Source organism: Xyrauchen texanus, chromosome 47 (genome assembly GCF_025860055.1).
Source record: "Xyrauchen texanus isolate HMW12.3.18 chromosome 47, RBS_HiC_50CHRs, whole genome shotgun sequence".
NCBI lineage: Eukaryota > Metazoa > Chordata > Actinopteri > Cypriniformes > Catostomidae > Xyrauchen > Xyrauchen texanus.
In genome coordinates, this window is record NC_068322.1 from 1838804 (window position 1) to 1852852 (window position 14049).

The window sequence follows — 14049 nt, forward strand, 5'->3', positions numbered from 1 at the left end:
AAAGATTACACAGACAGACAGACAAAAAGTCTGAACAGACAAACAAATAGATACATTTACAAAAATACTACACAGACAGATACGCATAAAAGATTACACAGACAGACAGTAAAAAATACTTCACAGACAAACAAAAATAGCCTACCACACAGGCAGTCATCGATAGATAGATAGATAGATAGATAGATAGATAGATAGATAGATAGATAGATAGATAAAGACACAATGCCCAGTTAAGTTTACATATTGTATCACATAAGGGGCGATATTAATCGCATGATTGATATTCATTTCATGTAAATGTGTCATGCGCTTTTGCCGTGAGTGAGTTTTTGATCAGGCGCTTCTTGGGCGCCACATTCAGGGGTCCTGGCAGTGAAAGCGCGTCAGGAGCGTCATTTATCGACTGTACTAATGAATATAAACACAAACGCATGAGGTAAGACAAACATGTTATATACAACTGTTTAAATCTGTGACAGATAACGTCACTGTTTGTGTGAATTCCGTGTGTTTGTGATTTCAATGTGTCCGTGTTTCACATACGAGCGGCCTCACAGCAGCTAACGGCTAATGCTAATTCATAAACATTTAATCAAAACATTGATATACTTCCCTAAAATAACTGTTATGAATTAACTACACGACCCAAACTGTTGTTATATCGAGCTGACAGTGAAATTCATTAATCATCTAGTGAATTTGATTGGATATTATTATTGCAGCTACCGTTTAAGTACGAATGCTTTTTATTTTTTGTTTATTAATTATTTATTTGGTCTGTATTGACTTTAAACATATAAACTGCACAAATTAACGGCGAGTAATAATATACACATGTTTCTCGTCTACGTTTAGCTTGAAAGTGTGTGTCGGTTAGGCTATTTGTGCGTGTGAAACCGGAAGTGCCAGTTCGAGTTAATTTGCTGTATTTGAGGCCGTGAGTTTATCTGCGTACTAATTAATGAAAAAATTATAAAAATGATTCATCCATCTGAATCAAAGAATCCACCTTCCGGCAGAGTGCAGTGTTAACTAATCAAACGCACCTGGGAACGACAGGCGGGTATGTTGTGGAGGGTTGGCATGAAACTCAACATAAGCACCACTGTGCCCACCTGACCTGGGTATGTTTGGAATAGCATCCATACGACATTTACCATTTCTGCAGTAGGGCAAATCCAGCGTTACGGATGTGAGATTTTGGGAGACCACACATTTTGTGAATTGCATAAAACATGCTCACAGTTGTCTTTATTAAGACAGTCTAATTTGCATTGCATTGTGGGAAAAGTAAGACACAGAACAACTTTTAAAAAAATGTCCAACTGCTCAATACAGTTTACAATTTATTCGCTGAAACTATTTATTTATTAGAGGACTACAGTGCTTCAAAATGGATTCTAATGAACATTTAGTGATGTTAACCCAAATAATAATAAAAAACAACATTATTACCATCGTTGAAGTCTTCTACAAAGTCGTACACGGGCTCAGCTGACCGTTATTTCCATGTGGCGTGCTATCTTACATTTCGGTCTTAATTTAGACAGATCTAAGTTTTTATGCAACTCACTGGAAGAAAATAAAGACCAATATTTTAGGTGACTAACTAGTAAGACTAGTCTAAAACCGTTTTAGGCAACCGGCCCTGGAAATAATACTAGCCACAGAATGTAGGGCGGTTGGCACTGCCAAGAACATGTATTATTTATTTTTTATTCAATGTTGTTTTCACATAAATGTGGAAAATCTGGCGTCTTCACGGCTGTGAAACGGCACTTGCATCATGAGGGAAACATTTCTATATTCTGTTTTTTTTTTATTTATTTTTATTTGACAAAATTGAAGCCAGTATGCCGTATATAAAGCACAACTGCCGAAGCCATCAAAGCAGTACTTGTTAAATGTTGGACGTCAAAGCCTCTGCTGTGGGTAATGTTCCTGTTACTCTGCGTAACCCACAGGTTTATTTGTGAGGTCTTGAGGAGAGTATTTGCCAGGAGTCTTTCTGCAGATTCTGGGTCTGCTTTAATAAATAGTTGAGCAGTATAAAGGCTCATCATACTGTTGAATAGTTATAATCTAACAGCTGTGAACTTCTGAATGGGAAGCGAGGATCGTCCTGTCATGAGCTCTGGTTTCATACTAGCATGTCATACTGAGTCATTGGGGGCCGATTTTTGAACGTTTAAATACTCACTGTTTCAAACGTGTAGCCACAAGATGTGTGTTAACATGATTTTACTGAGATAAAGTCACTTACTAACCACATCTCGTGAAGTTATAGCCAATTTTACAATGTCATCCAAATATCATGAAATTTGGGGTCTCAAATATCAAGAGGGTTTTTGACCTGAACAATATGTGCCTTAAAATAAAAATGTCAAAATATCAGATTGATTTTTATTTTTTGTGGTCACATGACAACATAATGGCTACCTGCATGTTTGTTACACCCCCTGAAATTGATTTAGGGTCTGTTCACACTTGGCAGGTTTGGTTCGATTAAAACAAACTCTGGTGGAAACCGCGATATGACCTTGTGCGATTATTAAATCGCAAAGGGCTGTGTTTTAATTAAATAAATAAATAGTCTGCTCCCTTCAAAGTTTATTTGCGCTGCTCAGTCCAGTCTATATTAAGTTAGAGCATTATTACAGTGTTTTCAGAGCGGTTCTGTGCTCCACAACTCCCTCTCATGCTTACAGTAACAGAAGTGATCTGAGTTCGGTTCCGTTTGCTTGCGTGCGCTAAACGCTTTATTTACACTAAACATGCGCGTCCTGCGTGAAGCGGTTTTATTATTATCTGCGGTAGCAGCATCTCACTGTCCGCAACGCACAGTTATCATAATAATAATAACGCAGAATACAAGATTGGATGTAATTCAAACATCTTTATTAAATGATTGCAGAGCAAACAGTATTAACAGAAACACCTGTAGAGTCCAGAAACATGCGCTCTTCATTCTCCTGTCATTTGTTTACCTCTAACGAGAGAGCGTGTCGCACTTATTACACTCCCCGCGGAAACAAGTGAAAGCGGAACCAATATTACCAACATCCAACACAATGAAAAGGAAGGAACGTGCATATAATAAATCTATATCAAATATTTAGTTACTATAATATAGTGCATTACTAAATTAAATATAATAAAATAACGAATACTAATAATAATTCAATGAAATGGTGACAAACTATGGAGCCAAATCAATCTCATTAATAATTCACTTACAAAAAATGATTCACACATTTTCACATGCATGAAACCTAATTCACGTACACAAAAAAAAAAATTCACGTGCGTGAAAAAAAAAGATATTCACAAAAAGCTATTCACATGCGCAAAATAAAAGTATGCATACGTAAAATACATTTTACAAACGCAAAACATACTTCATAGATATACAACTAGTCGCAAAAAGTTTCGAATGTTTAAAATGTACGAGTGTATCCATGAATCTGAATGTGCAAATCGTCATTCACGTGTGAATCCCCTCGGATTTGTGTGTGTGTGTTTTTAAGACTTTCCTGGCAGAGATCTCTTCCCACGTGGGTCTGTCGTACTCTTTAGCCAATCAGATGCGAGCTTAACCAATCATATCATAAGCCACTGATTCTGCGCACCTTTTGCGCAATATGGATTAATTAGAAGGGAAATGAAGCCTTTACATCAGTAATCCAGCATGGCGAGCGAAGAACGGTAAGTAATTTTTTTTTGTGCTGCTATTATTATTATTGTTGTTGTTTTTATTATTAGAGTCACACATACATATTCAGATTTTTTTCTCAGTATTAGTTAATTGCCTATTTTATTTATTCAATAAAAGTATCAATACTGTCCTCATTATGTTTTCAGTCACAATGCATTATTGTCCAAAAACATTTTACTTCACTTACCCGTTAGCCATGCTGGATTACTGATATAAAGGCTTCATTTCCTACCGCTGGAGTTTTAAATATGAATAAAACTATTCGTTCCTTACTACAAAAAGACATTGTCACTATGTCAAACTGTTTATTGGAATAGACTGGTGGAAGGTTTATTATGGAAGGCCATCTGGGCTTTACCAAACAAATATTTATTAGGAAATAAAGTTAAGGAAATAACTTTCAAAATCTTACACCGATACTACCCAGTTAATATTTTTCTTGTTAAATTTAAAAAGGATATTTATTTGTACTGTTCTTTGTGCAATACATTGCCTGAGACTTTGTTTCATCTATTTTGGCATTGTGCTCATGTGGGACATTTTGGAAAGATTTGACCAGATTTATAATTGCTAACATTGAACCCACTTTTTCCTTATGTTTAGATAATGTTATATTTGGTTTTACTAATATCCCCTAAAATAAAAGGAAAGAATACTATATTATAAATTTAATAATTTTTGCTAAATTTCATTTACATAAATGTAAGTACAGTAAATCCCAACCTTTGTTTTTGGTTCTTGAAAAAGAAATTCAAATATATATAAAGACTATTTTTCATTCACATAATAAGAAAGCAATTAAAACTGTTTCTATATGTGAGTCCTTCAATATATTTACATGATGTTTAGCCTTCCCCCCTGGCTGTATTGTTTTTCTCTTTATATATGTATTATTGTAGTTTTGACTGTACATTGACTTTGTTTGTTTGAATCTTAATAATAAAAAAAAGGCTTAATTTCCAGTGGCTTATGATATGATTGGTTAAGCTCGCATCTGATTGGCTAAAGAGTACGACAGACCCACGTGGGAAGAGATCTCTGCCAGGAAAGTCTCAAAAACACACACACACACAAATCCGAGGTGATTCACACGTGAATGACGATCTGCACATTCAGATTCATGGATACACTCCAAGTTTTTAAACATTCAAAACTTTTTGTGACTAGTTGTATATCTATGAAGTATGTTTTGCGTTTGTAAAATGTATTTTACGTACGCATACTTTTATTTTGCGCATGTGAATAGCTTTTTGTGAATATATAGTTTTTTCACGCACGTGAATTTTTTTTTTTGTGTACGTGAATTAGGTTTCATGCATGTGAAAATGTCTACGCATGCGTGAATTATTAATGAGATTGATTTGGCTCCATAACAAACTAATACAAAATTTCACTTTAAATTAAATTTCACCAATGGGTTATCAGTTCAACTTCAGTTTGACATTAATCCTCATTCTTTAGGACTATCTTATACACAGTAAATAATAGTTTGTATAAGCCTACTAGTTAAGGCCTAGAATAAAGAGTAACATTTATATTTTAAAATTATATTTTGTGTATACTGAATTATTGACTGACAGCAAACACTAGGCTACAACTATGACAGGGAAATGTAGTTAACAGTGACATTGAGCAGAAAGTTTACATATAACCAGTTTTGACAGAGCTGCTGATAAAAGTGAAATGATCAGCATCGATTGATGAGATGAAAAGAGAATTGGAGATTGGTATCGGATGTTAAAATCCTGATTGGAGCATCCCTAATATTCAAGTTGACTGTTTCACAAACTAATGTTGATGATTAGTGGGCTGAGACCCTGTCATAAAATGGAAAAAACAGGTACACAGTGGACTGTAACATTTGGATATGAAGAGGACTTTGTTTCACTGTTTATATATTTATTTGTTTGTGATTGAACTGAAAAAAGGTCTCAGTTTGGTTCTTTTTAAGAGGGCTCAAGTGTAAAATGCCTTTGGTTTTGTATCGTTAGGTTTGGTGTTAAAAATGGCAGTGTGAACGCTAAACGAACCTGGACCAAATGTAGCAGTTTTCTTTTTTGGTCCGGACCAAGAGAGCCGAACTAAGAGTGTGAACGCACCCTTATTGTATAAACGTTTTTTCAAATATAAAAAATAATTTTTAACATTATAGTTTTAAATAATAACGATAAAAGATGATTTCAAACTACTTATGCCGACGTTTTTCAACAAATGTCTCCTTTTAATAATAGCTTTTTTTATTTGTTTGTTTATCTTTTACGGACTGTTACCCCACTTTGGCATTTTTTATTTAAGCCCCAGAAAAGATGACTAGATAACTTTAAACTCAAAATTGTAAAGCATGTTCATCGTAGCAGAGGTAATTGCTACTAGTGTATATATATATATATATATATATTGCATTTTTAACATATTTTTAAAAAACTGCACAGATCCAGACCAAAACAAATGAGTCACTGACCCAAATTGTGATGATTTTGTTTTGTAGTAGCAGTATGCCTGCTGAACGCAAGAAGCCAGTCAACTTGGAGGAGAGAGAGACGGGCTCCTCCAGCAACAAGGAAAGAGACAGAGATGCAGACAGACAGGCCACCTCCTCACGGGAGAAGGGCAAAGACGAGACCAAAATGAGCGGAAAGAAAGACGGAGGCAAGACAGCAGAGGAGAAGAAGAGACGAACGGAGGAGGAGAAGAGAAGGAAGGACGAGAAGGACAGAAAGAAGAAAGAGGAGGAGAAACAGAAAGCGGAGGAGGAGCAGAAGATGATAGAGGAGGAGGAGAGGAGACAGCAGGAGGAGAATGAGAAGAAGCTGCTGGAGGAAGAAGCCAAACGACAGAAAGAAGAGGAGGCTGCTCAGTTGAAGTAAGAGTGCAGATGATGTATAGAAAATTGGGTTCTAAACAACATTGTTATTCTTGCATTATTACTATCACAGAAGACTTTAGAGTTTGTGTAGATTTGGGCTTTATGCTTCGTTTTTCCTATGTGTGTGGTCAGGGAGAAGGAGGAGGCGGAGCAGCTTCATCAGGAGGCCTGGGAGCGACATCACGGCAGAAAGGAGCTGCGTGTGAAGAACCAGCACGCACAGGAGACGCGTCCAGAGGAGGCGTTCTTCAGCCGCCTGGACTCCAGTTTGAAGAAGAACACTGCGTTCGTCAAGAAGCTCCGCACGCTCACGGAACAGCAGCGCAGCTCGCTGTCGCAAGATTTCGACTCTCTCAATCTGAGCAAGTACATTGGCGAGGCCGTGAGCTCCATGGTGGAGGCCAAACTAAAGCTGTCTGATGTGGGCTGCGCCGTGCATCTATGCTCACTCTTCCACCAGCGCTACACCGAATTCGCGCCTTTGCTGCTTGCTGCCTGGAAGAGACACTTTGATGCCCGGAAAGAGGAGAAGGCGCCCAACGTGAGCAAGCTGCGGACCGACCTGCGATTCATCGCCGAGCTCACCATCGTGGGGCTTTTCACGGATAAAGAGGGGCTCTCGGTCATCTACGAGCAGTTGAAGACCATCATCGGTACCGATCGTGAGATGCACACTCATGTGTCGGTCATCATCAGCTTCTGCAAGCACTGCGGAGACGACATCGCCGGACTGGTGCCAAGGAAGGTGAAGAACGCCTGTGGAGAAGTTTGGACTGTCGTTTCCTCCCAGTCAGATCATTAACTCCGAGAAACAGCAGCCGTTCCAGAACATTCTGAGAGAATACTTCACCTCACTCACCAAACACCTCAAAAAAGACCACAGAGAGTTACAGAACATCGAGAGACAGAACAGGTCAGTTATCATTTCACTAACGACCTACTGTTGTTGTTTTTTTATCTCCAATGTTCGTCAAGATGAGATTTGAATTTTGGCTTGACAAGGCGCTATCTGAAATCTTTAAACGGCTTAAAACGTCTCAAGTTTCAAGGTTAGATGCGTAGCTTGAAAACTCTTGGAGGAGTTACAGATTATAAATGACATACTCAAAACTGCTGAATTGGCTCTGTTTGTCTGTAGGCGTATTCTGCACTCCAAAGGCGAGCTCAGTGAAGACAGACATAAGCAGTATGAAGAGTTCGCCACCTCCTATCAGAAGCTGCTAGCAAACAGTCAAACTCTGGCTGATCTGCTGGAAGAGAACATGCCTGATCTCCCTCAGGACAAAACCGTACAGGAAGGTGGGACAGCCAACACCTCTCTACCCATCTCTCTCGTTGAAACATTGTCTCTCTTATAATGCAGCTACAGTACATTGAAGAGTGTGTTTAAACACTCTGGTTCATTGCACCTGGTTTCTGTTTGTTTTGTGTGTCAGAACACGGTCCAGGCATCGATATCTTCACTCCAGGGAAACCGGGAGAGTACGATCTTGATGGAGGAATCTGGGAGGATGAAGACGCCCGTAACTTCTATGAGAATCTGGTGGATCTGAAGGCGTTTGTTCCTGCGATCCTCTTCAAAGACGTGGAGAAGAGCTGCCAGAGCATCAAAGGTACTGATCTTTTTTTTGTGCGTCAGTGTTGGGGAAAAAACTTGCAATTTAAAGTACATTTATATTCACTCATTTGCCGGACACTTTTGTCCAAAGCAACTTAAAGTATGTGTGTTGTCTTCAAACCCATGATCTTGACATTGCTAGCGCCATAGCTACACTAAAGTAGTTACTATGGAGTAACAAGTAGCGCTTTGATGGCTTCAGCAGTTGTGCTTTATATAATACATACTGGCATCAATTCTGTCAAATAAATAAATAAGTAGACACTACAATTGACTAACAAAAATAACAAATCGCATTGACGCTTCTAAGGAACGCCATATAAATTAATTTGAATAATGGTAAATGGTTTGCACTTATAGCGCTTTTTTTAACCTTGGAAGTTACCAAAGTATCTCAATTCACGCATTCACACACACTCACACACCAATGGTGGCAGAGCTGGCATGCAAGGCGCAACCCTGCCATTGGGAGCAACTTGGGGTTCAGTGTTCGGCATGTGGAGTCATGTGGGATGGGTATCGATGCGCCAACCCTGAGATTGGCACCGGACCCGCTCTACCACCTGAGCCACAGCCGCCTGTTTATGGCACATGCACAAAAATGATATGAATCAGTGCTAGGCAGTGCTAAACGAGTGCAGGCAGGCCCTAGCTGCCTGCACTCGTTTGGTTTGTTGAGGCGCAATGCCTGTACAGCTGGAGTCACGCTTACTGCCCCCTGCTGCAACATCAAGGTGGTGCATCAAGCTTTAATTGGTCCGATGGTAGGAACATTCCGTATTACAGAATTTATGTATGGATCAGGGGCAATATTAATAGTACTTGTAGTTCCTCCCCAACTCTGGTGTGGTGTATTTGCAGAGTGCCCTGAGGTCAACAGTACAGAGGAGTTGGAGATGGAGCTGGAAGCTCTGGACATCACTGACGACCCGCTCGATCTGGACCCAACTGATGAAGCCGAGACTGAAGAACTGGCCAAGAAATTACTGGATGAGCAAGGTACAGACAACACCGACTGACTAAAATCCACTCAGTAACACTCGCATGTGCAGTTATAATCAGTGGTAAAGTAGTGGTGGTGGTGGTGGCGGCGTAGTGTGCTAAAGCACTGAACTGGTAATCAGAAGGTTGCTGGTTTAATCCCCACAGCCACCACCATTGTGTCCTTGAGCAAAACCAGGCATTTCGTGTAAAAAAGGTAGCAGTGTTTACTGAACGAGTATACTGAACGTGCACAATGCAGACTCCAGTTATGGTCCCATTAATGTATATGCTGAGGGAAGCTCCAATCAAAGGTCTGTTAGTCCGACTTTATATATCTGGTACTTCGGATCAAAGTGTTTACATGACAAATTATTGCTTTAGTGTTCAAAGGGGAAACGGGTGACTGAGTGCAGGGATGAGAGAAGCAATAGTTCATGTGGATCCACCACTAAGTTTAAATGTTTACATTGTTTCTTTAATTTTTGTGTATTTGTAGAACAAGAGGATGAGGAGGCGAGCACCGGCTCTCATCTCAAACTCATCGTCGATGCTTTTATCCAACAGCTGCCAAACTGTATCAACAGAGACCTGATTGACAAGGTAAACACACACACACACAATGTTTCATACCATAAATGTATGTATTTATTCATCATACGATGTATGTGCTGACTGGGCACGTTTACATATAGTCACATTTACTTTTGCATGCCCAAGGTTCAATTTAAAACACTTGATCGGGCATGGGTAGCTCAGTGGTAAAGATGCTGGCTACCACCCCCGGGAGTTCACTAGTTCGAATGCTAGGGCGTGCTGGGTCTCCAAAGCAACCAAATTGGCCCGGTTGCTAGGGAGGGTAGAGTCACATGGGGTAACCTCCTCATGGTCGCCATAGTGTGGTTGGTTCTTGGTTGGGCGTGTGGGGAGTTGACTGTGGATGCCGCGGTGGATTGTGTGAAGCCTCCACATGTGCGTTATTTCTCCGTGGCACTGCGCTCAATAAGCCACGTGATAAAATGCACAGGCAGCTGGGATTTGTCCTCCGCCACCCGGATTGAGGCGAGTCACTACGCCACCACGAGGACTTAAAAGCGCGTTGGGAATTGGGCGTTCCAAATTGGGTGGAATGCCCACCCAATCATATAATTTGATCATATAATCAAAATAACAAAATATACATTGAAGTGAGGGTACAAATATGGATGAATATTGTCAATGATGGAAGATTGAGGAACACTGAGGAATAAAAAATAGTTTGTCAACTATTGATATAGATTTTTGCCGATAACTGATATATATCGGCACCGATACATCGGTCTACCGCTAAACAGTTTATTATGCATACTCTGAGCACACATGAGGCTCCTGATCATACAGTGTTTTCAGAGCGGTTCTGTGCTCAATGCACGCCAATTCTAACTGATCTCCAGAGTTACAGATGTGCTCCGAGTTCGGTTTGTTGTGCTGGCGTTATATTTAAAGCACTCTAGCTTCACTAAATGCACATATGCGTAATTTAGCTTATATTTGGCTGCTACAAGTTACTATACATATCTAAAATAACCCCATGACAGAAGGTTTTTGTGGACAGATGGTGAGATGAGAGCATTTCACTGCGTTTACAGGCGGTTGTAAACTCATTTACAAGTGAATCTCTTCAGATTTCCCCCAAAATAAAGGCATGAAAGCATAGCAGTGCCACATGCAAGTTATTACAAAAGTGCATTTGCTGTTTTATATTAATACAATAATACATTATTATTATACAATAATAATACACTCACAGACCACTTTATAAGGTAAACCTGTACACTTGTTCATGCGATTATCTAATCAGCCAATTGTGTGCAGCAGTGCAATGCCTAAAATCATGCAGATACAGGTCAGGAGGGAAAATATATGATCTCAATTGCTTAACCCGTGGCATGATCGGTAGTGCAAGATGGGCTGGTTTGAGCATTTGCTGGGATTTTCACACACAACAGTCTCTTGAATTTACTCCGAATGGTGCCAAAAACAAAAAACATCCAGTGAGCGGCAGTTCTGTGGATGGAAATGCCTTGTTGATGAGAGACGTCAACAGAGAATGGCCAGACTGGTTCATGCTAACAGAAACGCTATGGTAACTTGGATAACATTTACATTTATGCATTTGGCAGACGCTTTTATCCAAAGCGACTTACAGAGCACTTATTACAGGGACAATCCCCCCGGAGCAACCTGGAGTTAAGTGCCTTGCTCAAGGACACAATGGTGATGGCTGTGGGGATCGAACCAGCAACCTTCTGATTACAAGTTATGTGCTTTAGACCACTACGCCACCACCACTCAACTCAGATAACCACTCAGTACAATTTTAGTGAACAGAATGCTGCTCTAAATCACTTTTGGCTGATTAGATAATCGCATAAATAAGTAGGTGTACATAATAAAGTGGTCAGTGAGTGTATATTTCTGTAATCATTTCTTAATAACAAGTAATGTTTCTATTACAATAATATACAATTCAAGTTCCAAAACAAATGATGAAAAGGGGGCTGAGACCTTTTCACAAAGTGAACGCAAAATGTACACAGACAGGGTACAATATGAATGTGATGATTGGTTTTTTTCCCCTTTCTTTCACTGCTTTATTCATTTATTTAGTGTTGCTCTTTTTAAGAGGACTCAAGTGTGAATGTGCTATTTTAAACAGTATTTAAACTTTTGGTTAAAAGGAATCACTTCTATCAATTGTTTATGCAACCGTGTTTCTGTGTGTTTTCAGGCTGCTATGGACTTCTGTATGAATATGAACACAAAGTCTAATCGCAGGAAGTTGGTTCGAGCTCTCTTCACGGTGCCCAGACAGAGGTGCGTGTTCTAGCTGCACACACACACACACACACACATCAGTCTGGTGTGTGTTTCTGCCTTTCTACTGGTAGATCATGACACTAGCAATGCCACATTCAAGGCTTTGACTCCCAGGGAAAATCCATACGTATATAATGACCAAAAGCAACTCTTTACTATGGACACTAGGTGGTGCTGTAGTGCTTTGCTTTGAAGTCTGTCACTTATAATATTATTGTTCATTCAGATTAGATGTGGAGGTGTGGGGTTAATGTGTGTGTGTGTGTGTGTGTGTGTCAGGTTGGATCTGTTGCCGTTCTACGCTCGCCTGGTGGCGACTCTCCATCCATGTATGTCCGACATGGCTGAAGATCTCTGCTCAATGCTCAAAGGAGATTTCAGGTTTCACGTGAGTGTCTTTCACGCAAACGCGCACAAATGTTCCACAGAAACAACAAAATAAACTGAGTCGTGTGTGTGTGTGTGTGTGTGTGTGTGTGTGTGTGTGTGTGTGTGTGTGTGCTGTGTGTCACAGATCAGAAAGAAAGACCAAATCAACATCGAGACAAAGAATAAGACGGTGAGGTTTATCGGGGAGTTGGCCAAGTTCAAGATGCTCTCCAAAACGGACACGTTGCACTGCCTCAAGGTGAAGAGAGACGCTCTGCTGACACTAACAGTGTGTACGGCCCTGTATATTCCAGCATCCCTAACTGTGTGTGTGTGTGTGTGTGTGTGTGTGTATAGATGCTGCTGTCTGATTTCTCTCATCATCATATTGAGATGGCGTGCACACTGCTGGAGACGTGTGGACGATTCCTGTTCCGCTCACCTGACTCACACCTGCGCACCAGCGTCTTACTGGTTTGTCCACTGTTTATACATTCATATACATGCATTGTTTGCTTTGTGATCAGTTGAATGCCACGTTGATGAATAAAAGTACCAATATCTTTCCATAAGAGCAAAATCTGTACATTATACCAAACGTTTTGCCACCAGTGTATAAATCATTTTACTACTAATAGATGGAGTAATTTGCACTACCAGTCCAAAGTGTGGGCACACTTCAGCCCATTCACAGCGACACTCTTGTGTATATTTGTGTCTTCAGGAGCAAATGATGCGTAAGAAACAGGCTCAACATCTGGATGTGCGTTACGTGACGATGGTGGAGAACGCTTATTACTACTGTAATCCTCCACCGATGGAGAAGACTGTTCGCAGGAAGAGACCTCCGCTGCAGGAGTACATCCGCAAGCTCCTCTACAAAGACCTGTCAAAGGTCACTACTGAGAAAGTACGTCAAACACACAGGACACATGCAGGTCACATTACACGCTTACACTCGAGGCCTATAACACAGAATGCACATTTTAACAGTAACAAGACTTGAACATGAATTTGTGCATTAAAAAATGTGCTGTGCGAAAAAGCTAAATCTTTTACGGCAAACAGTGATGTTGCAGCCTTATGCTAAAATGCTTCATTTATTTATTTATTTATTTCACATTAATCTGCACTCATACGCCATAATGACAAAGCAAAAACCAGATTTTTGATAACATTGCAAATGTATTAAAAAGCTCAAATTGAAATATCACATTGACATAAGTATTCAGACCCTTTGCGATGACACTTGAGATTTAGCACGGGTGCGTCCCATTTCTCTGGATCATCTTTGAGATGTCTCCACACGTTGATTGGAGTCCACCGGTGGCAAATGCAATTGCTTGGATATGATCTGTAAAGGCACACACCTGTCTATATAAGGTATTATAGCTGTAAATGCATATCAGAGCGAAAACCAAGCCATGAGGTCAAAGGAACTGCCTGGAGAGCTCAGAGACGGGATTGAGATCTGGGGAAGAATATAAATACATTCTGGCTGCATTGAAGTTTCCCAGAGTGGTGCACAGAGGCCTCCATAATCCTTAAATGGAAGTTTGGAACAACAAGGACTCTTCCAAGAGCTGGACGCCCGGCCAAACTGAGCAGTTGAGTCAGAAGAGCCATCCAGAACCCGAT

General features: G+C 40.1%; 1 protein-coding gene across 1 annotated transcript in view; it reads left to right on the plus strand.

The window, feature by feature from the left end:
- The first annotated feature begins 361 nt into the window (after window positions 1-361).
- Window positions 362-14049, plus strand: part of LOC127639040 (regulator of nonsense transcripts 2-like) — a 22266-nt gene continuing 8578 nt past the window's right edge. Inside the window, 13 exon segments of the mRNA XM_052120862.1 lie at window positions 362-439; window positions 6207-6581; window positions 6717-7341; window positions 7343-7497; window positions 7723-7883; window positions 8021-8197; window positions 9064-9201; window positions 9683-9786; window positions 11954-12039; window positions 12322-12430; window positions 12557-12670; window positions 12769-12885; window positions 13136-13321. Of these exon segments, the coding sequence (XP_051976822.1) occupies window positions 435-439; window positions 6207-6581; window positions 6717-7341; window positions 7343-7497; window positions 7723-7883; window positions 8021-8197; window positions 9064-9201; window positions 9683-9786; window positions 11954-12039; window positions 12322-12430; window positions 12557-12670; window positions 12769-12885; window positions 13136-13321 (2352 nt within the window). The 5' untranslated portion in view covers window positions 362-434.